Here is a 27599-nt window from a genome sequence, read left to right on the forward strand (position 1 = left end):
ACGAAAGATTTCTGTGGCAGTATTATTCACCCATTTCTGTACCAAAGTTAGATTCAACCCAATGTAGTGAAGATCAACCTTTGTTCTAATGTTGTAGGTATACACATAACTATTGCTTTTGAATTGGGATGGGTTATTAATACCGAATTTCATAAGAGACTATATATTGCTATCTGGGCTCCAGCTATTATTCTGGTTACGTGCTTTTGTGCAATGAGCACTTTTTCCCTTAATGATGAATTACCCCAAAATATGCCACCATACAAAAGGAGTCAATGAAAATAGGCATGGGTGTATTAGGAACAATAAGGGACCCAAGACTGAACCTTGTGTGGCCCCATTGTTGATACCTCTCCAGTTTGGGAAATCTGTTGATTTTTGCACATATGTAAACTGTTTATTTCAGCCTTTTGTACTCTTCCAGTTACATATGAATTAAACCATTTGTGTACTGTCCCACTCATACCATAATGCTTAAGTTTGTCTAGAAGAATTCCATGATTTACATGATCAAAAGTCTTTGAGAGATCACAGAAAATTCCAACTGGTGATGTTTGGTTATTCAGCGCATTTAATATTTGATCAACAAACGCATATGTAACATCATCTGTTGAAAAGCCTTTCTGAAAACCAAACTGGCATTTTGTTGGTAATTTATTTATACAAATATGTGAAGCTACTCTTCAATATTAATGATTACTTACTCTACTACATGAAAACAGAAAACAAATGTAAACTGTTACCAAATTAGAAGACTGTCATTAAAAATATATGAATTACATAGTTCTGGTCTGCATAGCTACGAGAGACTTGTGCATTCATCACGTATGAAACAGTGTGGCTGTATCAATAACCAGGCAGTAGGTTTTTCTGTATGAGCAACTAGGGAAGAGCAAACTGCTGTCCAGTTTTAACCTACTGAAAATAGATACAGCAGATAACCACAGGTACGAAGAGGAGTGCAATCACTTTCCTTTCGGCAAGCCGTTCAGACACGATGTATATTTCTTCCCTAAGAATCTTTCGGTCCGTATGTAATCTTAGTACACGTATCCAACATGATCACATAGTTCAAACAAGTACAAATTATTTGCAAAATCTGGAGCCTGTGAAATAGTATGTGGCCTAACACAGCATGAAATGAAGGTTCGAAAGTTGTGTTCTCAAGCATTCAGCTGAGTTCAAGCATGTCAACATTAATACTGATACTGAGGCATAGATTTTAAAGTCAGCTTTGGATTTCACAGTGTGCATGTCTTTTTCAACTTTTGACTTGCAGTAAAACCCAATAACAACAAATCTGTTTTTAATAAATTCCTGCATTTAATAAATATTTCCAATGGCTGGGGTGAAATTTCTGTTGTTGTTGACCTCAGTCTGAAGACTGGTTTGATGCAGCTCTCCACAATATTTCAAAAAACTTATTCTCTTATTGTCTTAACAGACTATTGTCATGTTGTCTTCTGTAAAAGACTGCATTTAGGACAAATACTTTGAGGAAGAGACTTCTTATTACATGTTGAAATATTATTCTTTTTCAGAGGCACAATGAAACCCCATTTGGGGGTATTCTGTGCAGAAAGTGCACGCACGACCAGGGGAATTCCTGTGAAGTAATTATTAATTAGGAACAGAGCCAGGAGTAAACAATTAAGTGCAAGTATGAAAGTTAATTAACACCAATGATTACTTTCAACAGGATTAAGTACCAAATAGTTGTGACATAATGAATCAACACCATAATGGATGATAGCATACTGTTCGGAAGATGCATGGAACAGCAGCTGCAGTACTTAATACACATCATGCGAAACATAGCACTTATCTGCATTGATGTGTGGATGAATTGCATTCAAATTCAAGATCAAACAAAAGATCCACTACATATCTAACATAATGCAACTCTCTCTTCTCTTTACAACATTTTATTGTTTAAAATATTATAACTATTTTAATAACAAAAAACCTTACCATTTATTTTTGCCATCGAACTTAGACCCTTGAGCATTCAACTTTCTCTGTTGTGGCTTTTTGTCATCCAAAAAGTCAAGATCCTGCCGCACCTTCTTGCGAAATTTCTTTACTTCCTCCAACATTTCTTTCTTTTCACTGGCTCTCTTTAGTTTACTCTGCACTTGAATTTGTTTCTGCATTTTACGCATTTGTCGTATTTGGCGAACTTTCTCACTGCGTTCAGCAGCATGTTGTTTTTTCTGAAGATGTTCCCGAACCTGTAACAGGAAGGCAGAACTGAGATATCATTCTTTATTCCTATTAAATTTTCAAGCTGTGTGAAACAAGTAACAAGAAAACTTAAACATTTCCATCAGTAGGCAGTCATAGTGAAAAACCATAAAATAATGTAGTAGAAAAAACTGGAAGTTATTTACAGGCTTGCTAAGATGCCATGCTACAATTTAAATAATAAAATGGACTATTAATGATGATGAGTTACATCTCAACTAAGTATGAATGTCTTTTGTGGAGAGACATAAACAAGAAGCCAACCTTTACAAGGGCTGATGTAAGAAGCTATCAAACTGTCATTTTCATGACAATATTCATGAATACATAGCTTATATGGACTTTAAACAAGAGCCAGGAGAGCAGAATAATAATAATAATAATAATAATAATAAATTAGGAAAACCTCACTTTTAGTGACAAACAGTAAATGAGAATTTAATGATTAACCTAATAATAACTTGTCATTGGGTATGTGTATGAAGGAAACATAATTGTGAAAAGCATATGCACAGACAAGACTAATGTGGTAGTACATGGTACATAAGCATTTCTGTAGTGTCTGAGCAATCCTGTGGCCAGTTCTGCCAGCTGCCACTTAACAACTGAGGGCCTGGAGACCTGAATACACCCTTATAAAGATGCTACCCACATCAGCTGTCAGAGGTGTGGTGCTGCACATGCATGGTGGACTTTATGACAGCAGTCAGGGACCTGGCTGCCACTGGCGGACATCACAAGTAGTTGCGGGCATGTCGTTTGAATGTCAATACACACTATGCTTCCCATAGTGGTCCAACTTCGTCCACTGTGATCAGTAAGTGTAGTAACTGCCAGGTTACTATACTCCTACTTCTTTGTAGAGAGAAAGACCAAGTGGTGCCATCCATGATGCTGTGACTGAAGAGACATCCATGGCGTTCACAGCTGTGCCTGGTGTGGCAGCCAAAAAGTGCAAGAAGTTACCAATCCACTCCGACCAGCACACACAGATGAAGCTATTATGAACACAACCCTGCTGCCCGCAAACCCTGGGGCAACCAGTGAACAGGACCAGCGATGGGGATGGGAGCCATCTCGATGTAAGGGTCTATGATGAGTGATGCTGGTACAAGCAGTGAAGATGACGGAACAGAGAGGAGAGGCTCTGGCAATGGAGACCTGGTTTCCATCCTCACTGAGGGTCGTATCTGTTCAGTTCAGTGGCTGCAGGAAGCCATCGGTGCTGACAAAACCCTTGGCGGGTGGGCATGACCACACCTGCTTGACACCAGGAGTGGATGGGGCAGACAAAGAATTAGGCAACAGGCCTACGGCCCGAGGAGAGGGCCTTGCGCCCATTCTGGGGCGCAACTGGTTCCGTTGGTGTGCCAAGAGTCAATCTACGGCTGTAGATAATGGCTGGAATCCAGTGACGGTGCCATCCATACACCCTGGCCCATACTGGTGCGCCACACGCAAAAGTTGACAAAACCAGGGCTGTTTGGGAAAGTCTGCCCAGCAGCGAGACGTTGCACAGTGTCCACTGCTGAAGGCCATGCAGAAACTCACTGGGACTCTTGGCTCCAATTGGCTTTCATTCTGTAAGAACTTCCTACCTGGGAAATTTTCTACATATTTGCACATCTGTTTCTTGAACATTCAGAAAGGCATTCGGCCTAGTCTTTCGAATCTACTGTCTGAAATCTGGGTGCAAGGCAAGTGTTATGTGGAGACTTTCCTCAACAGGGACATGACAGTCATGTCTGCTGCCACAGACGAACAATGAATGAAATAAGGAAAATGAAAAAAAGCGACATCTGCTTACAACCAGGAAGTGTCTACAGAGGACCACCAAAATCAACGTTGACTCGCTAGCTATGGCAAAAAAGCTGTGCATGGTAGTGTCTTCTGACATGAACACTTGCAGTTGGCTGCGACAAGGTGTTCCACCTCCTAACTAATGCCCAGCCAAAACGCTTGTCGGTGTGCCAATGTTTTGTGCAAGAGGCCCCCAGCGACCCTGATTTAATAAGCAGATGATCTCCTGCCACCATAGTCACTAGAAGTACAACACAAAAAATAAACCCTTCTGTTGACAGGAGAATAATACCATCCAACAGGGAGTGCAATGGTGCAATTCATAAAAATTCCGTAGGTGGTTCAATGCCCGACTTGACTGTCTGCCGTGTACCTCATCTCCATATCTAGCGGAAAACAAAGCAGTTACTACTGGTCAAACAAGGGGTCAGTGCCCGTGAGAAGCCAGGACAAAGCATCCGCATTCACATGTTGCAATATGGGATGAAAATTGATTCCATAATTGTAAGGGGGCAAGAACAGAGACCAACACTGAAGACTATGTATGGCTTTGTCCAGTATGGATGCAGCCAGGCTAAAAAGGGAAACCAAGGGCTTATGGGCAATAATTAAATTATTTTTTTAAGGCACAGATAATAGCAGCAGCTTCTTTTTCCACCTGAGAATAATGTTGCTGAGCTGAGGTGAGTGTTTCTGACACAAAGGCAACAGGCTGTTCAGACCATCTGAACAGTGACGGGCCAGGACTGCCCCAGCCCATACTGGGATGCGTCCGTGGTAACTACCAGACATTTGCCAGGTTGAAATGTTGCACTGAGCGAAGACGATCCTTCATCTGCACAAAAGCATCCTCATAGAGTGCAGACCAAACAAAAGGAGCATTTTTCTGAAATAGCAGATGCAAGTGGTGAGACATAGAAACCACTCTTGTAATAAACTTGCTATAGTATGCCACTTGTTAAGTAATGCCCGAAGTTCATGTACATTAGATGGACAAAGCAAAGCCATAATGGAGTGAAATAATGTTCCACTGGGCGCATGCCTTGCCAGAACATTTCATGATCCATATATACAATGGAAGGCTGGACAAGTAAAGACTTTGTGAGATTACATTTGAGGCCCACAGCCTGTACACCCGTAAATAACGAATGTAGGTTAAACAGGTGATTCTCAATGGTAGTACATGTCGTGCCGATATCAAGATAGTTAATGCAATGAGGAACACTTCTCTCTAACCTGGTCTAAGAAACACTGGCAGACTAGCTACCCAAAACATCAGCTGTTGATACTAACAGAGGCTGAAAGGCATATTAACCACAACTAACTGTTTTGATGCATCATCCAACGGAATTTAAAGGTAGGCTTAGGCCAAGTTTATTTTCGAAAAGAAGTGACTCCTACCAACTTTGTGAGCAAGTTCTCTGGCAAAGCATGGGATAAGTTTCTATGACTGCAACTGCATTAATAGTGACCTTGAAATTGCCACAGACCTGAATCTGACCGGACAGCTGCTTTACAATCACTAAAGGTGTGCACATCGTATTAATTACTTGCTATGACATTAAGCAATCCATTGGGTGATTGGTTGGTTGGGACAATGGGGGAAGAGGGGTGCAAATAGCACGGTCATTGGCAACACTATTCGAAGTAGCAAAAACATCGCAAACAGCACAGCTCACTCAATGGGAATGGAAAATGGGCAAAGAGGCAAAAGGAGTCAAGGCAGCAGGAGGTATAAAGAAAAGGAGACTGGGGGGAGGGGGGCAGTGCTGGGGACACCGGCACTACTGCTGACCCATCCATATCCCCACATCATATCACAAGCACGACACAACAGGGACGACACCATGGGAAGAAGATACAAGAAAAAGGAGCAAAAAACAGCACAAAAGACCACACAAAACATTCAAAAAAGGGGATGAGGGTCGTCAGTGCGAAGGTAAGGAAAAAGGCCTCCCAAACCAACACCAATGCTAACTGTGGGGCTCCAATTCTGGAAGGACATTCAGGTATTTAAATCTGGGAGGACAAACAACTTTCATGGAGAAAACTGTAAGACTGACATAACCTTGCTAGGGTTGTCTGCTAACACCTGTGACAAAGAGAGTGGGAGGATGTATTTAGTGCGAAGGGCCAAAAGGCAGGGACAGTCCAGCAAAATATAGATCACCATCAGGGGAGGGTGGGGGCACAGCAACAGAGGGAGGCAGGGAGGGGCGGCTCACAGCTGACTACGGAGTAAAAAACCATGGATCAACTTGGTATGGCCAATACAAAGACTGCAGAGGATGGTAGATTCCTGCAAAGAAAGGAAGGGGAAGAATGCCACATGGTGGGAGTCTCCTTAACTGTACCAATTTTACTGAACGGGGTTTACTACACACCCCCCCCCCCCCCCCCCCCCCCCACAAACAGGTTGCCCATGACTGACCAAAATCGAATCTGATGTGATGCTGAAAATCTAGCCCCAGAGGGGGCAAGGAGAGTTACGGGGGTGGGGGGGGGGGGGGGCTGTGTGCGTTCACCATATCCTGTGTGTAAGGCGGGTGACCTTGAACGGGACTTAGCCGCTGAGCGAGGCTGTGGCGTGCGATTCAAATGGCCTGGGCAACACAGTCCCTAGTTTTACTAGGACCATGTTGCAGAAAAACTCAGCTGTTGTTGCGCAACGGGGGTGGGGGCTCATTACCCAGGATATCCACATGACTGGAAACCCAAAGGAAATCAACCAAAAAAGCAGTATAGTCAAGACTGGCAAGATGGTTGTGGTTGGTAGAGACCAAGGGATGGCAAGGAAAACACAGGGCAATAGCCTGAAGGCTACTCACCGAACCATACATAACAAAACTTGGGTGAGGGAGGACCAATTAATAAAGCAGAGGGTCTGGCAAATGCACATCAGTTCCACAGTAAATATCCCACAAGCGGCAGGAAAGAGATGGTGTTCCATGCCAACAGAAGATGTGAAGGGATACCCCCATGTGATCAACAGACTTGGAGATCTGTAAAAGACAATAGCATCCTGACTCTTCCATAAGAGTGTTGGAACAAATAACAGAACAGCATCAGAGTTTGTTTTGTTTTGTTTCGTTTTAGGGCGCAAAAAACAACTGAGGTCATAAACGCCCAAGTCAAAACTATAGAATGCAAACACAGAGACAAGGGAAACGACTATATGTCAGCCCCAATGGACATAATAGGAGACATCTAAACAAGGCACGTGGAAAAAGGGCTAAAAAAAAACACCATACAAAAATGGAGATCCAAAACTAATTTTCCTGAATAAAGGTGTCCAACAAGGCTGAACCCACACGCACCTTGAAAACTATCTTGTAAGGGCAGGTGCCCACGGAAGCACCAAGTGTATAGAGTACGGAGGATACCAGTTCTCCAGCAGGTGTCGTAGGCCTTCTCCAAATCGAAAAACACGGCCACAGTCTGTGATTTCCACAGAAAACCGTTCATGACATGGGTAGGCAAAGTAACAAGATGGTCAACAGCAAAATGCTGCACTCAAAATCCACACTGTGCATTCGTGAGTAAATGGCGAGACTCGAGCCACCACACCAGCCGGGCATGAATCATATGTTCCATCACCTTGCAAATGCAGCTGGTAAGAGAGATGGGGTGCTTGCTAGAAGGAAGGTTTTTGTCCTTACAGGGCTTAGGGATGGGTATGACAGTGGCTTCACGCGAACATCCAGGAAATGTGCCCTCAGCCCAGTTGCGGTTGTATGTGTTAAGCAGAAAGTGCTTGCCTGCAAGAGAGAGGTGCTGCAACATTTGAAGATGGATAGCATCAGGCCCTAGGGCAGAGGACTGGGATAAACTGGTAGCATGATCTAGCTCCCTCATAGTGAAGGCGGCATTGTAGCACTCACAATTCAGAGAAGAGAAGGGTATCACCCAAGCCTCCTCCACTCTTTTCCGATGGACAAAGGCAAAATGGTAGCCCAAGGTGTTGGAGATAGCAACAGGAACCACGATGACATCGGCATGCACTGTCAGGTCAGAATTGGGGAACTGGATCTTGGTTCCATAGAGCCGTCTTAGGTTGGCCCACATGTCAGAGGCGGTTTTGGAACTGTTAAAGGAACTAATGAATGAAATCCAACTAGCTCTTTTGCTATCCCGAAGAACTCTATGACACTTTGCACACATCTGTTTACAATGAATGCAGTTCTCCAGCGTAGGGTGGCAGTTAAAAACTGTGGAAAGCACGTCTCTATGCGCGAATTGCTTTGTGGCATGCTTCAGCCCACCAAGGGACTGGGACAAGACATGGTAAAGAGGAAGTGTGAGGAACGGAACGTTCTGCAGCAGTAAGGATAACGGTTGTGAGATAGTCCACCTGGTCATCACAACTGAGGAAATCTTGTTCTGCGAAGGTCACCAGAGAGGCATAATGCTGCCAGTCACAGCCTTAGTAAGCTGCCGTTTGGGAACGCATGTGGATGGTGCAGGATTCAGCAAATGCAGAGCACAAGGGGCAAGGTCGCTCGAGTAGGTGTCAGAAAGAACAGACCACTCAAGACGATGGGCAAGCTGGGCAGTGCAAAAGGAGAGGTCCAAATGGGAATAGGTGTGCAAGGAGTCAGAAAGGAAAGTGGGAGCACCAGTGTTAAGGCAGAAGAGGTTAAGTTGGCTAAGAATCTCAGCCAAGAGGGCACCTCTCTGGCAGGTCCTGAAAGAACTCCAAAGGGGATGGTGTGCATTAAAGTCACTGAGTAGCAAAAATGGTGGATGTAGCTGCCCAATAAGCTGAAGGAAGTCTGCCCTGGTGACATTGAAGGACGGAGGTACATAAATGGTACAAAGGGAGAAAGTCAGGCGGGGAAGGAAGAGGCGAACAGCAACAACTTGAAGACGAGTAGTCAGGGAGATGGACTGCCTATGAAGGTCATCCCAGATAAGCAGCATGACGCCCCCATGAGATGGGCTGCCAACCTCAGGGGGAAGGTCAAAATGAATTGGTAAGTAATGTGGAAGCTCAAAGCGGTCTTGAGGGTGCAATTTCATTTCCTGAAGGCAGAGTACAAGCGGATGCTGCGATGCTAGAAGCAGCCGTAAATCCTCTATGTGGGACTGAAGGCCGCGAACATACCATTGGAGGGCAGTCATGAGGAGCAAGAAATGTAGGGGAATCAACTCAGTGTCTGCCGACAGACAGCTGGTGGAGAATTGCTAATACAGGGCACAGAAATAGGAGGATCCTGCTCCATGGGGTCCACAGAAGCATCGGCATGCTTGTGCGGTCGATCGGTGGAACCCAACGCTGAAAAACGGTTGGTGGTGCGCACCGGGTGAGACAGAGGCTGGCCGGGCTAAGTGACCACGTGGCAACACTGTCGAGCAGGATCTTCAAGTTGGGGACAGAGGAAGTCTTCTCTGGAGTACTCCTTCTGGCCTTTCCTGCCTGCCGATTGTGTAGTGGGTAGCTTCGCCGCTTTAGGTGAGAGTTTGACAGTTTGTTGCACAGCGGGACGGGGGGAGAGCAATGCTACCTTGACACTGGGAGACTTCACAACCTCAGAGCCAAATTTGAGATCACATGTCTGTGTAGCCACATCCCTCATGGAGCGAGGGGTAACAAGAACTGAATTATAACTGCCACAAGGGAGAACACAGGGTTTGCGACTAGCCAGTAACTTGTGAGCTAGGGTAAGGCACTTTTTTTCTTTACCCGAATCTCTTGAACAGTCCGCTAACCTAGATACATGGGACAATCCCAAGAGGAGGCAATGTGGCCGCCATTGCAGTTGATACAGTAGGGAGAGGTGGACATTTGCCCTCATGTGCATCCCTGCCACAGGTTACACATTTGGCCAAGTGTTGACAAGACATTCTAGTGTGATTGAACCAATGACACTGGTAACAGCGCATCGGAATCAGAATTTATGGCCGGACTGTAATGATTTTGTAGTCTGCTTTAATCTTGAATGGCAACACTACCCTACCAAAGGCGAGGGATAGATTGCGGGTGGGCACCAAGGAGGAATCGACCTTTTTCATTACACGATGTACGGCAATGACACCCTGATCAGAGAGGTAAGATTGTATTTCAGCCTCGGTTAGACCGTCAAGCAGCCGGGTGTAAATTACACCACAGGCAGAATTCAAAGTTGTACGTGCCTCGAAACAAACAGGGTAGCAGTGGAGAAATGAGGCAGCAAGTAGTAGTTGTGCTTGAGCATCAGAAGCTGTCTCTTGCCAGGATTTCACAGGACCAGCAATGGCATCAACACCTTTCTGAACAATAAACGGATTGACCATGGCAAAGGACTGACCGTCCTCAGTACGTGATACCACAAGGAACAGTGGTGCAGTGGGAAGGGTCTTCGAATCAGTAGCCTCATTACGTTTACGTTTCGTCGACGTTGATGCAGAGGATGAGTGACTCATCGCGAGGAAATTGCCCATGATTGTCAGCGTCTCCATTGGCATGCTCCTTCCCCTTCACAAGGGGGCATACCTGCCTTAGGTGATTGTTCACACCTCAGGTCACATCTCCCGAAAACCTGATGGAGGTACCAATGGGCAACCTGGGAAGGTTACAGCTCAGGCAATCACCCCTTCCTGGGCCTGGCCTGTACCAGGGGGTACATGCGAACCCTACCTGTCGACCCAGGGCTGGAAATTATGCGTTACCCAGTCACCTTTTAAGCATCAGACGCATGGGCCGGCCTTCAGGAACACACAAGGAGGAAGAAGAAGAAAAAGAGGATCCTCAAATGCCAAAGCGGAGGAACGAGAGGAGAAGGGAAACAAAGAAATGAAAAATGAGCCAAAAAGAAAGTTGAGACTGTTCACAAGTGAGCAACAGACTGCAGAACATTCCCAATAATACCCCAGACATGTTCCTGAAGGGAGGGGAAAAAGAACAGCAAGAGGATGGACATGCAGCACAGAAGGGAAAAAGGGCTGCAACGGCTGGGGCCCCGTGGTAGCCAAGCACGAACCCGTCAAAGAGTGGCTAGCCCGCTGAGGGAGGGGGGGATGGGGGGTTGGAACTCAATGGGGTTGGAACCACCAGAGTGGCATAGGCTTTTGGACCCCAGGAGAGATCCATCCGAATCTGGTGAGAGAGAAAGGGGGAACAGGATGAAGAGGGAAGATCAAAATCACGGCAGAGAGAAGCGCGATGAAGCCCAACCAGTGAATCCACTGCAGGTCAGACAGTGGGCGTATAACATCCGGAAGCCTTGGAGGGGGGGGGGGGGGAGAACAGAATAGGAGGGTAAGGAAAGAGCTTATAGCAATGGAAACGATAATGAGGAGGTGGGACCGCTGAACCAAAAGTGGCGGGATCCCAGCACCAACCAGAAGATTACTGACAGGGCTAACACAAAAGGTAATGGTGACCACATGGATATCACGATGCTGGAGCAGGCCCAAGAGAAACTGTGTGGAAGGAGCAACTGAGCCATAAACTTGACAGCCGTAGTTCAGACGGGACAGAACTAAGGGCCAATAAAGGCGACCAAGAGATGTGGGCAAGGAGGCAAAGGGTACTGAGTTTATGGAAACAAACAATCTTCAGAAGACAGACATGGGGCAACCAAGTAAGCTTGTTGTCAAAAAGAAGATCCAAGAAACGAAATTGGCAGACCATTGTCAGGTGTTGGGCATCAAGGTAGAGTTCCGGATCAAGATGGACCATAGTATGGAGATGGATACAACTAGCTGTGATTTAAGGAAAGAGAACTGAAAACCATGTGAGACAGTCCATGCAGAATAGTGATGGAAGGCATTGAGTGGGTACTAGCCTAGACACACAGAGAACAAGGGTGACCGCAAGTGCATTAATAGTGATGAAAAATGAAGGATACTTAATACAGAACCCTTTGTCATGCCATTCTCCTGGATCTACAGAGAGCTGAGAAAGGGGCTAACCTGAACTTGGAACGAGCGTTGGGCAGGAACTGGCAAATAAAAATAGGGAGGGGCACTGAAGACACCACTGATGGAGTGCAAGTGAAATGTGACTGCACCGAACTGTGCCTTAGGCCTTATGAAGATCAAAGAAAACTTCAAGAACATGGTGACACTGAGAAAATGCCAGCTGAATAGCAGTTTCCATCTCAAGCAGTAGATCAGTTTGGGACTGTTCCACCAAAAGCTGCCCAGTTAGGGAGACAAAAGATCCCAAGATTCGAGAACCCAACAAAGCTGACAGGCCACCATCCGTTCAAATAACTTGCAGGGACTGATTGGCCAGTAACTATTAAGGGAGATGGATCCTTACTGGGCTTAAGGACAGACCCACAAAACTGTCCCTCCACTGAGGATGGAAAACACATTGAAGCCAAATATAGTTAAGGTGAGGTTTACTATCTTTTGGTTCAAAAAAATCTATTTTTTATTGCATTTTTGGATCCATAAAAGTGTTTAGAATCCACCCCTCAAACGGTTTTTCTGCATATGGAATGGAAATATGTGTTATTCGCGGTTGAACAAAAAAACGCACCTGCCTGAAATTGGCCTTTTTCACACACCAGTTTTTTTCTTTCGGAGGACGAGTTATTGTACCCGTGCTTGGGAGGAAACACACAACATTCAAATGAAAGATTGAGCTTGTGTGTTTGGAAGTTAGCCCACAAGTATTTGCATTCTGGTGAGAAAACTGTGGAGATCGCGACTTTCCTGGCAGTGAGCAGCTTCAACGAAGGGTATTCAGCAATTCTGAAGACCATGACAATGATGGACGTCACCCTGGGTCTCTATTCGACGCAGTTCACCAATCATTCGGACGACCACCGGATTCAAGCGGCCGAAAACCGCTTGTTACCAGCCGTACGAGGAACAGCGCAGGATGGCCCAGACCGAGCAGAATGCTCTCTATGAGGAAGAGGAAGGACTAGTTTATGGACCCAGAATAGCAGACTGAATACACCGTATTTACTCGAATCTAAGCCGCACTCGAATCGAAGCCGCACCTTAAAAATGAGACTCGAAATCAAGGAAAAAATATTTTCCTGAATCTAAGCCGCACCTGAAATTTGAGACTCGAAATTCAAGGGGAGAGAAAAATTATAGGCCGCATCTCCAAATCGAAACAAAGTTGGTCCATTGTAATATGAGACACAATTTAGGTCGAATGAATGACGATACAGCTACAGTAGTTTGGTTCGAGTCGTAAGTTAGCCGTTAAGCTTTACCAGGTAGCCATTGCTATGCGTCAGGCGCTCCGTCCGTATTTATACGGGTACCCTTCCTTTTCCACGTGCTTCATCTGGTTTGAATTGATAGCTTATTTTTCTCTGATCTGATAAGCGCAAAGTGCTGCTTTCTTTGATAATGATCAACAAGAACCAAATAATAGACTGCGTATGATAGATGATGTTCTGAACGAGTGTTTAGTGAAAATTTTTCTCCGTTTGAAAATCTTTGCAGGCGCCTCTTTAGTACATTACATTCCACACAGAAATTAGAGTCATCTTAGATTTCAAAATCTAGTCAATTGCCGTGCTTCATTTCTGACTGTATCACTATTAAGCATAAGAGTAATACAAATATAAACATGACATGATATGTATATTCTTCCGCGTTTGCTGTTGTCTCACTCTAGTTTCGTAGTTTATTAGGCAGACCGGATTTAAATGAGATAGCAGCAAACATGAAACAATATATGGCAAATTGTTTATTTGCGTATTATTCTTATGGTGACGAGAATACTGCATGTGATTCACAATTTATAAAAGTTCCTATTATAGCAACCATCTCTTCTCACAGATAGGAAAAAATTCAGAACGAGTTGGCCATATTGACAAACATCCCAAACAGTCTTTCCAGTCGGATTTTCGTAGTACATTGAAATGCTGCTACGTTCGAAAATGAAACATGCGGAATTTGTATTTACTTCGTTGGATAATTTATGAAAATGCAGTGGTTGAAACTCGGGGCGGAGAAAATAGCTCTTCTTCAACCTTTTTTTTACTTTATTTACTGACGCAGAGGTTTTGGCGTCAGTATTTATCTTTGTGCCGACAAAGCATGCCTGTGTAGCGCTACATATATTCGATGGCAGAAGTAAGTTGTGGCAGCACCCACCAACTTTTTTCAGAATTTTCGCTGGCTTTGCACTCGATTCTAAGCCGCAGGTGGTTTTTTGGATTACAAAAACCGGAAAAAAAGTGCGGCTTAGATTCGAGTAAGTACGGTAAGTTGCATAATATTGCATTTATATGTAGTCAAAACCTCTAGCGTGTTTTTCTCAAAATAACGTTTTTTTATCGCGCAGTATGGTAACTTCAAATCTACTGAACGGATTGGCATGATTCTTTGTTTTCGACAAAGCTAACTAAATTTTATAGGAGTTGTACCACTTTTATTCCGATCCATCAACTATAAATATTTTTGCTTGGCCAACAAAGTTGAAAAAAAAAAAAAAAAAAAAAAAAAAAAAAAAAAAAAAAAAACCCTTTTTTCAAATGGCCACCATTTTGTTTGTTGTGGTCCAAATAACTTGAGCGAGGTACAATTCCTAAAGAGTCTTATTCAGACGAGTTGGCTGACCTGTGACAAACCGCGCGTGGAGGTCTACATCGAAATTTTGTTTCATTCTGACGGCACTTCCGCCTTTGCTCTGACATTTCCGGTCGAATAAATTCCAGTTTGTAGAGCAAATATCAATAAACATTTTACCAAATTTAACATTGATATCTACACTCCTGGAAATGGAAAAAAGAACACATTGACACCGGTGTGTCAGACCCACCATACTTGCTCCGGACACTGCGAGAGGGCTGTACAAGCAATGATCACACGCACGGTACAGCGGACACACCACGAACCGCGGTGTTGGCCGTCGAATGGCGCTAGCTGCGCAGCATTTGTGCACCGCCGCCGTCAGTGTCAGCCAGTTTGCCGTGGCATACGGAGCTCCATCGCAGTCTTTAACACTGGTAGCATGCCGCGACAGCGTGGACGTGAACCGTATGTGCAGTTGACGGACTTTGAGCGAGGGCGTATAGTGGGCATGCGGGAGGCCGGGTGGACGTACCGCCGAATTGCTCAACACGTGGGGCGTGAGGTCTCCACAGTACATCGATGTTGTCGCCAGTGATCGGCGGAAGGTGCACGTGCCCGTCGACCTGGGACCGGACCGCAGCGACGCACGGATGCACGCCAAGACCGTAGGATCCTACGCAGTGCCGTAGGGGACCGCACCGCCACTTCCCAGCAAATTAGGGACACTGTTGCTCCTGGGGTATCGGCGAGGACCATTCGCAACCGTCTCCATAAAGCTGGGCTACGGTCCCGCACACCGTTAGGCCGTCTTCCGCTCACGCCCCAACGTCGTGCAGCCCGCCTCCAGTGGTTTCGCGACAGGCGTGAATGGAGGGACGAATGGAGACGTGTCGTCTTCAGCGATGAGAGTCGCTTCTGCCTTGGTGCCAATGATGGTCGTATGCGTGTTTGGCGCCGTGCAGGTGAGCGCCACAATCAGGACTGCATACGACAGAGGCACACAGGGCCAACACCCGGCATCATGGTGTGGGGAGCGATCTCCTACACTGGCCGTACACCACTGGTGATCGTCGAGGGGACACTGAATAGTGCACGGTACATCCAAACCGTCATCGAACCCATCGTTCTACCATTCCTAGACCGGCAAGGGAACTTGCTGTTCCAACAGGACAATGCACGTCCGCATGTATCCCGTGCCACCCAACGTGCTCTAGAAGGTGTAAGTCAACTACCCTGGCCAGCAAGATCTCCGGATCTGTCCCCCATTGAGCATGTTTGGGACTGGATGAAGCGTCGTCTCACGCGGTCTGCACGTCCAGCACGAACACTGGTCCAACTGAGGCGCCAGGTGGAAATGGCATGGCAAGCCGTTCCACAGGACTACATCCAGCATCTCTACGATCGTCTCCATGGGAGAATAGCAGCCTGCATTGCTGCGAAAGGTGGATATACACTGTACTAGTGCCGACATTGTGCATGCTCTGTTGCCTGTGTCTATGTGCCTGTGGTTCTGTCAGTGTGATCATGTGATGTATCTGACCCCAGGAATGTGTCAATAAAGTTTCCCCTTCCTGGAACAATGAATTCACGGTGTTCTTATTTCAATTTCCAGGAGTGTATAACACATCCCTTAGAAAAAAATTCTCAAAGAACATGCTTTTTTTGGGCCAAAGATAGTAAACCTACCCTTAAACACCCGGTTGATATACTGTCATTAAGGTGGACTGAGATGTTGGAACAATTGGTTACAGATGGAATCGGACCAAGAGCTGAATTGTGGGAAGAGGAGAGGGCCAGAGAAAGTTTCCATTCAATAAAACATTCATTCACTGTAGGACTCCAATTTACAAGGGGTAAAAGTGGGAAGTTTCAGCCTGCTGTTTCTGGAGGAGACAGGCGACCAGGTATGAGGCCGACACTGATGCAATCACAGACTCGTTTGCAAGGTGATGCATGAGAACCAATGATCTATCGGACAAAGGCTGCCCACGAGATCAAGGACCAGGATGGAAGACGGTCGGTCATTGGCAAACTTGGAGGATGCGTAGCGTACCTCACACCCGTCATGAAGGGACAGAAGAAACTAGGGAGATGGCAGAGCATCCCACCATGCCTGCTTGCTCTGTATGATGAAGTAATGGGCTTTGTGGCAAAGGTGTTTAAAGGTAATAAGACCAGCAGAGGATGGGTGCCGCTTAAAGCATTGCAAGGCTCAATGGTGATCTTGGTTGGGGTGGCAATAGCTGTGCACCACCATGGGACCTGGTGGAAGTGAAAGGAGTCAATCGAGTAGGGTACAGCAATTCTGACCATGTGAATATTATTAAAAGACATGTCATAGACAACTTCATTAATACACAATAGAATCTGAAATTAAGAAGGGGTAAAAATGACACAGTGGTATGTAGAGACCAATCAGCACAACTGAAAGCCAAGAAAGTGGTCTGTGGTGACAGACTGACCTGCAGCATAGCCCAAACTGTAGGGTACATTGAAAGGTGATAATCTGGTTGTGAGTTGGCAAAGCCAATTAATGTGAATATGATACCTTATTTGTGGTGACATTATGATCTGTAGTGTTGCTAGAGGTCTAGGTTAGGTTCAAAGGTGACAGTTTGGTTGTAATTTTGCAAAGCAGTATCAAAGGCTTCAGTTAATCCTATACATTTTCACACAGCTTAAATTCAGTGCATTTAAGCAATTATGCAACATACCTTTTGCATGTGCTCATCCGATTTCGCCATCTGTGCAAAGTAGTCATCAGGTCTCTTCACTGGTATACCAAGGTCTTTGAGTCTAGGAAGAGCCTCTATAACTGCAGCTTGAGCCTGTCTATGAAAATTCATTTCGCGCTTGAAGTCATTCACAACTGGGTCATCTGCAGGGTCTAATGGCTTTGTCCCCTTCTTAGTGTTTTTCAGTTTGTTTGCACGCACAGTCTGTGTCTCTTCCAGCTGCAACCAAGAAATAGCCAATTATCTCATTAAATCAAGTCACAGCACTTAAATGAACATTTGATAAAGAAAGGATGTACTAATAGAAAAATATTATTCAAATAGCAAAATAATTGAAATTTTGTGTCAAACCTAGCTTTAAACCATATCTCCTGCTTATTGCCAACAGTTGGCTTAGCCGATTACGCCATTCAGACACACCTGCAAGACAAACTCAAACTTTCTGTATCACTGATGTTTGACTATTATTTTTTTAAGAACACAAGTACCTCATGGAGACAGAACAATACCAGCAATGGATTGATTTTTGGCAAGACTGAATTGTACCAATGATATGATAGGAGACACATCACGATATGATGAAAATGAATAGCTCACAGAAATACACACAAACTATAAGAGTTTTCTCTAAGAAGATAGAACAGTGCTCAGCCATGGCCTTAATGAAGGAACCAACACTGGGCTTGCCCGAAACGACTTTGGAAAATAGCATAAAATCTAAATTAGGATGACAAGACAGAGCATGCTACATCTTCCCAAATATATGAGGTCAGCATCTTAACAACAGTACTGCCCCGCTTAACTATACTGTAAAATGTTCTTCAATACTAATAACAGTCTCACTATTCATCACTGCACATGTCAACAAACCCCACTAATAACACTGGAATCACCAACTTGGGGCAACACCCCTTGCATTAACTCCAGTCCGTTTGGGAAAAGGATTCGAATCCACTCAGAGAAATAACTTTAGGACTGTCAACATACCACTATTTCCCATTGAAGAAAGCTGAATGTGCGCCATATTCCAGACCTACCCACCTTCATAAAAATCAGATGAGATCATCAGGGACTGAATATGGGCCATTCTTGTCAGTACTTAACAACCTGGAGGACCCACCAGAGATGTGATGCATGTGCAAAGTGACGGACAGTGAGCTACAGTTCAATGTGTATATAACATTAAATTTACGGAGGAATTTATTAAAAATAAAGGTATTAGAACTGCTAGAGGATGTAACTGAAGCAAGGACAGCAGGCTATCCATAATGTTTTAGAGTTGTCGAAGTAGTAGTTTAAACCACATTCCCCATCCTGCAGTGTTGCCACATTGTGTACTTAGGCTTTCTTGCAAACTATGGGTCACATGACTTCCGAGAAAGATTATTTGTATTTTAAAATACAGTGCTACATCGTATGGTGAAAAGTTTTTGTACAATTCTTAACATCAACTGCACCATCTCATATTCTCTCTCTCTCTCTCTCTCTCTCTCTCTCTCTCTCTCTCTCTCTCTCCCCCCCCCCCCCCCCTCCCACACGCACACACACACACACACACACACACACACACACACACACACACACAACAAACTTACATGCACGGGTGTGCACATGCACATACCCACTTGCCTCTAACATTTGCAAACTTCAAAATTTTAAAAGTGTCTCAAAATATTTTAGGAAAGACATTTACGACCCAACAAGAGCTGCTGATAAAATAAACATTTATCCGGTACTAGTTTTGACTGAAACAATCCTCATGAGGCAACATAAAATTATTTACAGCAGCCTGTATCCTATCATTTTTACTGTGGCATCTATAAAAGTAAAGTGCATTAATACAGTTAAATAAGCTAAGTAGATTGTCTACATTCAGGTTTCCTACTGCTACGCAGAGTGCACTCTCCACACTCAAAATATCAACTATTATTCAGTGACTACTGCAGATAAGATTTCTTCTTTGCACAGAACATTTTTATATGGAGAATAAAAGTAAAATGCAACACACAGGCTGTGGATGTATATATATATGATACATTTATCCACCCATCTACATTCTAAAGGCTCAATATGGTAATGGAAAGTTCTTAGTGGAATATAAATAATGGAAAGAGTAAAGGTAACAACTTGTCAAATAGTTCACATGCATAGCAAGGCAGCTACATTGTCCCAGCTGACTATGTTGTGCTGGCACAGCAGGTCAACTGAGGTGACAGGTTGTGTTGGGCGGACTGTACAAGTGGAGAAATGGGACAGGGAGCAGGGAGCGAGGGTTGGAGAAGGCTGGCTAACAGCTGAAACGGAGAGGCCAGCAGGCACTAATCTACTTAACTGCACTCTTCACACAGGCTTCAAATGTTTGTTGTTGTGCCTGCCAATGACCTTAGCTTACACCTATCTCAAAGTGGTAATACACCACCCGCCCAGTCTACGAAATATCATAGTTCATTTTATGTCACATCTACTTCTAACCCCTAGCCACATTGGTCATGGCCATGTAGAATACCCTGACCCAAGACCATGTAACACACGCACCACCTACTCTCACAGTCTACTACTTCTCCATTTCATCTCCTCCCCACACTGACTTCTTCACATCATCATGCACCAAGAACAACTGCCTTTCCTGCACCAGAATGAGCTCACTGGTGCCACATTCTCACCCTGTGCTCCTGCTGCCTCTCCCTGACAGTTATCAACCACCTTTTCCCAAGCTCCCTTCCACCAGACACAACCCCAGACACGCTGCAGTGCCATCATAATGCAGTCAGTTGTGCAAATGAAACACTGCAGGTGTATGTTTACCCTACAGCTCTGAATGATTTGTGTGAAAGCTAGCAATGTTCTCAATCTGGTTTACATGCCACAGGAGGTTCTACTGTGGTTCACTGGAAAGACACACTAAATACTGTATTTTGTTCACAAAAGTTATGTTTGCTGAAATGGATCAATCTCGATCATGACAAAGAGTATGTACATAGAATAAAATAACTTTGTGATTAACAGATTGCAGTGGCTGGATGCAATGTTTCAGTGTACAGCAAGCCATGCATAAAAAGACTCAAATACTTTGAAACTCACGACATACTTAGTATTTGGCACTAAATAAAGAGCAGAGATTGGCTGGCAGCTGGCCCTAACCATTCAGATTGTACTAATAGTAATCATAAAGTACTTTAATCAATATGTAATAGTGTATGTGTCTACTGGTATGTTTAAGCTGGTCTGTGTTATAAATCTTAGGTTCCAAAGTCTTAAGAATAACTTAAATGGATGACACAGAGGATCACGAATTCCTTCCAACTTGCCATGAAACCACTGCACAATATTGGTACTGAAATTGGAGGCCTCTTGCCAGAACACTAAATCAATTTAACAGTACATAATAATAAGTTTAAGGCAAGCCATTCCAGCTTGAGTAGCCACACACAAGCAACAGGACAAGTGAGTGAGTGTCGAAGTTGGCAAGCAGCTGATACACGGGCAGTCAACTATCCAGCCCACAACATATGCAATCCTACTGCCTTGAGCGAGTGCCTGTGGGTAGGGATGGTCAAATAACTCAAGTTGTGCTGAATCTGGTATGAAAGTGGTGCAGTAACATCACCTGGCAGGTAGCTTAACCACCTGTGCCTGTCCTCAGGCAAGCTGACACTCTCAGTCACTTGGGGAGCAATGGAACAGCCTAATATAAGGAAATTGTAAAGAATCCATTTGACATTATAAAATAATTTGTCAAAGACTGTTAGATCAAACATACTGTATGAGACATCCAGCTACTCATTTGAGGGTATATATGTACGGGCAGAATGTGTCATCACAAATATGTTTCCAGGCAGGATGAGCATTCCAAGAGAATTGAGAGAGCCCAAAATGGTACAAGATTGTAAGGGCTCACAAGTTCAGGAATTCTGCCAATAATCCAAGAGTCACACCAGCCCATATCCCTTTATTGATGTCATTGTGAAGTGAAAAGGTCGCAGAAGCACTAAATGCAATCAACGCTATGGTAGATGAGAGATACAAGTGTGTTGGGGTTGTTATGAACCTCAGGTAAGGTGGTGATGTAGTTTATAACTATTCTTCCTTGTCTGAACTTTGTCCACCAATTTTGGTCAATGTAGCCAAGTATTCACACAAAATTTTAGAAAACTGCATATTCTCCATACTGTGTTAACACATTACAAAGAGACCTTTTCAGTGTTAGCATTATTATGCACCTATCCAGAAAAGCATTACACTGTTCTTTCTTGAAAATCAGGTAGGCTTCCTGGACTGTCCTGTTCAAAACCATAACCGCTGAAGATGCGAACAACGATTGACAGTATCATGACACGCGGAAGAGAATTCGAACAAAACTTAATAGCAACCACTCCTTTACAAATAAATGCTAATAGGGAAACACAATATTCCATGCAGCTAGTTACGCGTCTGTCATCTTTGACATAATCAGCAATGAATGTCCACAAAGTTTCAACCACCCAATTTAAAGATACATACTACAACAGATGTCAACTGCCAATATTGATGACACCTGGGGAATTTAAAAAGAAATTACTTACACAAATGCAACCTACTACTTGGGGAAAAAACACTAGTTAAAAAGAAGTTGGCAAGATGGTACAACACTGGACTCAAGTTCAGGAGGATGGTGGTTCAAATCCCCAATCAGCCTAAATCATTTAAAGAAAATGCTGGGACGGTTTCTTTGAAAGGGTGCACAGACAGTTTCCTTCCCTGTCTTTCCCTACTCTGAGCTCGCTCCCCTTTTCTAATGATATCATCATTGTGATGCTGAACCCTAATATTCCTTCCTACTTGGATTAGAGGGATTAAGAGTATACATATAGATCTTAAGTTAGATTCGTTAAGTGAATGGAAAACAAGATATACTAATAATGTAATTAAGTACTCTCTAGCATAAACTGTAAAATATATTATGTATGTAGACATCTGGACTGCCAATACTTGGTTTAAACACCATCAACAAACATTATACACACGGAAAGCTCCAAGTGATACTGGCATATATCAAATAGACTTTGTTATAATCAGAGATTCAAAAAAACAGGACTAAAATGACAAAAACCTTTCCAGGTGCAGATGCTGATACAGATCATAATTTACTTGTAGCAGATATTAGGACAACATTAAAGAACAGATAAAAAATAGACTGTTGAGAAACAAAGAACAAGAACTTTAAGAAAGAGTACAGTCACTATGTCAAAAATGAACTGGAACATGTAAGGAGAAGTGCCGAAGTCACTGAAGAGTGGAATATCATCAGACATACAATGCTCAAAGTATTAGAAAGAGAAACTGGAGAGGTGAAAATAAGAAGACATAAGAAAGACTGGACGACTGGAAGGAAGTATGTTGGATAAAAAGGGTGAGCACAGGAAATGGAAAAATGGCAGTTCTGAAGAAGGCAGTACAGAAAACTGAACAATTAACTAATGGAACCGAGCGAGGTGGCGCAGTGGTTAGTACACTGGACTCGCATTCGGGAGGACGATGGTTCAATCCCGCGTCCGGCCATCCTGATTTAGGTTTTCCATGATTTCCCTAAATTGCTCCCGGTAAATGCCGGGATGGGTCCTTTGATAGGGCATGGCCGACTTCCTTCCCTAATCCGATGAGACCGATGACCTCGTAGTTTGGTCTCTTCCCTCAAAACAACGCAACCCCAACCCAACTAATGAAGCTAACTGACCAGGCTAGAGAGGATTGGAAGAGGCAACAATGTGAGGAAATAGAAGAACGGGAAAGAAAAGGAAAATTGGAGTAAATGTACAAATCAGTAAAATTCTCAACAAAAAGAGAAGTAAGGAAAATAAGCAAACATGAAATGTTAAATAAACTTTGGAAGAAGGCAGTACATATAGACAAGGAGAAGTAAGTTTGGATGGTTTATGTGGAAGAGTTATATGGCACCCAGGCTGAAAATACCAGTCTGGTTTTGCAAGACGAAAGGGATCACAATAAAGAAGACCGAGGTCCTAAGACACCGAAATGGGAATTTGAGAAAGCAATCATGGGGCTCAGGGAAAAGAAAGCATTGGGCTTTGAGATACCACCCAAGGCAATGAGAATCTTAGGTAAAAATTCAATAGCTTAACAGACATACAATGACAGAACTATGAAAACTATGAAACAGGAATTTGGGCTCACTGTCCACTTAAGGGCACAGAGTACTTTCATATTTTGTGAAAACAGCACAGATGCTCTATATGATCGTCGAACTGTAAGGGCAGCAGTGGAAGATCGTACAACTATCACAGCACAGATAAGAGGGCTTGTGAGCCCAGATGTGCCAACATGAGCCGTTGTGAGCCAGTTATTAGCAGAGGTATTATGGGCACACACACTTCTAGTCCTCCTTCCACTCACATCACAGCACTGACGTTCACAGCTCAACTGGTGCCATCAGAGAATCACTTGGAGCATTGTCTCTTAGACTACATTAATTCAAGATGTGCTGGCCCTACTTCAAGCCTTATGGTCTGGGGTACAGTAAGCTACAGCTCTTTTTCACTTTTTTTGTCTCTGGAGTGGACACTAACCAGCACTCAGTACATGTGGAGTGTTATTAGACACATTCTTTTGTCATTCTTGCAGCAGGAAGGTGATGTGTTGCTCCAAAAGGATGATGCTCAACCACACACTGCCCATGAAACTCAATGTGCTCTGAAAGATGTGGAGCAACTTCCCTGGCCAGCATGATCCACAGACTTGTTTGCAATTGAGCACATGTGGGATATGATGGGACAAGAAATGATTTGTGCGACTCAACAAAGAACTCTTACAGAACTACATGAACAGGCCGGGCAGGTGTGGCATAATGTATCCCAGGAGAGTATTCACCATCTATACAATACCAAAGTCAGTGCCTGCACTGCCACCCATGGAGGCTGCAAGACATATTAATATGGATGTCTCAGCATCAGTTGATATCTGGTAGCTCAGTGCTATTGATCTGTAAATGTGATCATTTCATGTACTCCAAATGCACTGTTGCAAAAATAAATCCTGAGCGCATCGAAAACCTCCAAATGGGTGTACAATATTTTCACCAGCAGTGTACAACTTACACAAATGAATATGTAATTGCTTAAATGAAATTATATTGGCTTATAAATAGAATTCTATTTTAATTCATCATCATGTGTAAAATTCTGATGTATATTGAAATATAATTTCATAACCAGAGATTGATATCTAAGAATCTTTTTTGATAATGGAAGTGGCAAAATATGAAGACTGTGACAGTTTATATTGCCTGAAAGCAAATGAACAACAAACTAGTACGAAGGGTCTAAGAAACACTACAAACAGCATCACTTAGGACACAAAAATCTGTATCACTGGACTGCTTTGTAAACCAGTTACCCTTAAATTTTCTTTTATTGAATTTCCCGTTCTGTGACTGACAGCATTTATTGCACACTAATGAACATCTACACTCACAAAAATCTGAAGTACTTAAGCAACAAACTTTCTGTAGGACATAAGCAAAACACTTCACCAATACAAAAATAAACAGAAACAAAGCTTTGATAATTAACAGATGCTGGAAACTGGTAGTGTTACAAACGTACAGAATACATCCCAAACAGAATCACTGGAAGCGAAAATGTTCGAGATGTTTTACAAAATAGTAATGGTTTTCTCTAATTTAAATGATGGGGGAAAGGCAGTGCATACAGCCATGACTCAATTTTTTTTATTATTTTAAACTCGGTAAAGTATATACCTATGCAATCAGGGAAGACAACAGAATTTCATAAAGTAATAAAATTTTGATTTTTCTATCATCCGAAAGTACCATGTGTCCTTAAAGACCATTCTAACACCTTTACCCAAAAATTGCAAAGCGAAAGAATACAAAGACTATAAGACAATCAGCTTTATCAGTCATGTTACAAAGTCTAACAAGAGTCATAAAGGAGAACTGAAAAAGGAAACTGAGGAAAATACTGGGGAAGACCAATCTGGTTTCAGAAAGAGTCAAGGAACAGGAGATGCTATGGGCCATTCCACATCAAATCACCCAGGTCATGTTGCCCATCATCTTAGATTTTGATGAAACTTTGCACATTTCCTTATACTTATAATACGAGAGGCTGCCTCATGAAAGAACACAACCAAAAGTTATAAATTTAATTGAAATCTTTTCATTACAAGGGCTAACTTTATTTAGTGTGTCAAATTAGCATTTTAAATAACAATTATTATAGCCACACAAATGTTAATTTAAAACGTACATGTTCAGCAGTGAAGATCCCTGAAACTATCAATGAAACTTCTTAAGAGAATCTCTGTTTTTAATCCACTGTGACAAATTAATATTCTGTTAACTTCATGTCCTTTTCATTAAAGTAATACATTCTGCCTAATGATGTTGATTTAGGTACACCAACAGCACATAAGATGTTTCCCAAAGACACAAAACAAGAGTCTTCCTTCTCAGGCCAAACGAATGACACTGCTGGTCCAGTTGGGTGGAGAAAAAGTAGTTCAACATCTCCTCCTTTGTCATAGACATTTTTGGTGAAGGCAAAGTACTACCTGTCATCATATACAGCTGCTACAAAAGAATTTTGTTGAGGACAAGTGCATGTCCATCTTGAGACATTTTCACTGAATGAAAAAATGAAGTAAGGCTTTTCAGAAGTTACTCTTCTAATCTCTAAAGAATCACAATAAAATGGTTTGTAATGCTGAAAATCCCCAGTACCAGGTATTGTGCGGCTTGTCGAAAATCTCTTCTCGAGGTTCTTGCATAGGAGATCTACATTGACTTCCTCTAAGAAGTGAGAAAAACATTTGTTAATATTAGCTTTGCAGAAATCATAAACACCTGACGCAGTTGTTATTCGTGCGTCATCCGCTAGTTGAAGACTAGCTCTTCTCAATATACATTTTCAAAGTTGCCACAAGTTATCCTAAGTGAAATTCCCTATTTTCCAGATAAGTTTTGGCATTTTTCCCTGACAAATTTGTAGATCTCAAGGGTAAGTTGACAAAAAAAATATGACTACTTCTGTATTTCTCCTACATCTGAGAAAAAAATCTTGAGTACTAAAATCAACATCTTTCTTAATGAACTGATTTAGATGGAGAAAGTGAGCCAAGTGCTTATGTGTTTGATTAAGACGACTGTTGTTATTTTATTTCAATAAAACGAAAGATCTGGTGACAAAAATAAGCATTTCCTTGGAGTCACAAGACCGATTTGAAATACCTTCACCGATTTCAGAAGTAACCTCTGGAAAAAGTAGGCCCCCTGAAAGAAGCGTATAAGGCGGGAAGAGTTGTGCAAACCAATACTATATGTGACTGCCAATAGAATTTTGGTTCTACTCTGTTCGTTATTGTCAGTTATTACCCACTGTGTTACGTCTATTATTTTACAGGTGTAGTGTGATTTTTCTTTTGAGAAATGTACGAGTACACAGTGTAAAAACCGCCAGTAACTGCCACACTTTTCTTCTTCTTCTTCTTCTTCTTCTTCTTCTTCTTCTTCTTCTTCTTATCGTCCATATGTTGTAATATATAAACTACTTTCGAAGTGCCAAACTGTAGTACTATAAATAAAATTTCTACAAAACACCAAACAGTACATTGTACTTGCAGCGAGACAGTCGCAATTCCTGAAATCCATCGTCTGTGGCCTTTGGCCTGCCAAAGAGCAGCTTGGTCCTGGATCCATGAATAAACCGTGAAAATCTGCCACATTATGCTAAACAAAAAACAGATACAGCCTGTGGGCATATCGCTGAGACTAGATCCGATGGGCAGGGCCTGCATTAGTGGGAAACAATGGGCTTCAGATCGGCAGGCCCGATCCATTAGATATACCTGCAGAAATGGCTTGTGGTTTTGGTTCATCATGGAAATCCACTCTCATGACCAGCTATTCACTTGTCACAGATGACATATTGACAATGTGAGACTGTGGTGATCAATCCATGCAACAGGTAACTTGCACAAATATTCAGAGAATCAATACTAATGAGGATAGGTAGCAACCTCAAAGTAAAGATGATCTCTGAGCCACAGACAGGCACATAGAAAAGACAATCGCTATCTCACAACTAAATTTTCAGCCATAGGCTTTGTCAGAAAATGAGAGCACACACACATTCACACAATCACACAGACACAACTCATGCACACATGACTGCCATCTCCAGCTGCTGATCAACTATATCTGAGAATCAGATCCAAACAAACCACTCCTCACACCTCCCTGCATCTCTCTCTCTCTCTCTCTCTCTCTCTCTCTCTCTCTCTCTTTCTTTTTTTTGGTGGGGTTTAAGGGCGCTCAACTACTGAGGTCATTAGCGC

At 43.1% G+C, this 27599-nt stretch overlaps 1 protein-coding gene across 1 annotated transcript in view; it reads right to left on the bottom strand.

Moving 5' to 3' along the window:
* Window positions 1-27599, bottom strand: part of LOC124595330 (probable rRNA-processing protein EBP2 homolog) — a 41232-nt gene that overhangs the window by 1317 nt on the left and 12316 nt on the right. Inside the window, exons 4-5 of the mRNA XM_047134036.1 lie at window positions 17229-17468; window positions 1972-2231 (exon numbers count right to left, since the gene is read on the bottom strand). Coding sequence (XP_046989992.1) covers window positions 1972-2231; window positions 17229-17468 — 500 coding nt within the window. The remainder of the gene's footprint in view (window positions 1-1971; window positions 2232-17228; window positions 17469-27599) is intronic.

The sequence above is a fragment of the Schistocerca americana genome, chromosome 2 (genome assembly GCF_021461395.2).
Source record: "Schistocerca americana isolate TAMUIC-IGC-003095 chromosome 2, iqSchAmer2.1, whole genome shotgun sequence".
Lineage (NCBI taxonomy): Eukaryota > Metazoa > Arthropoda > Insecta > Orthoptera > Acrididae > Schistocerca > Schistocerca americana.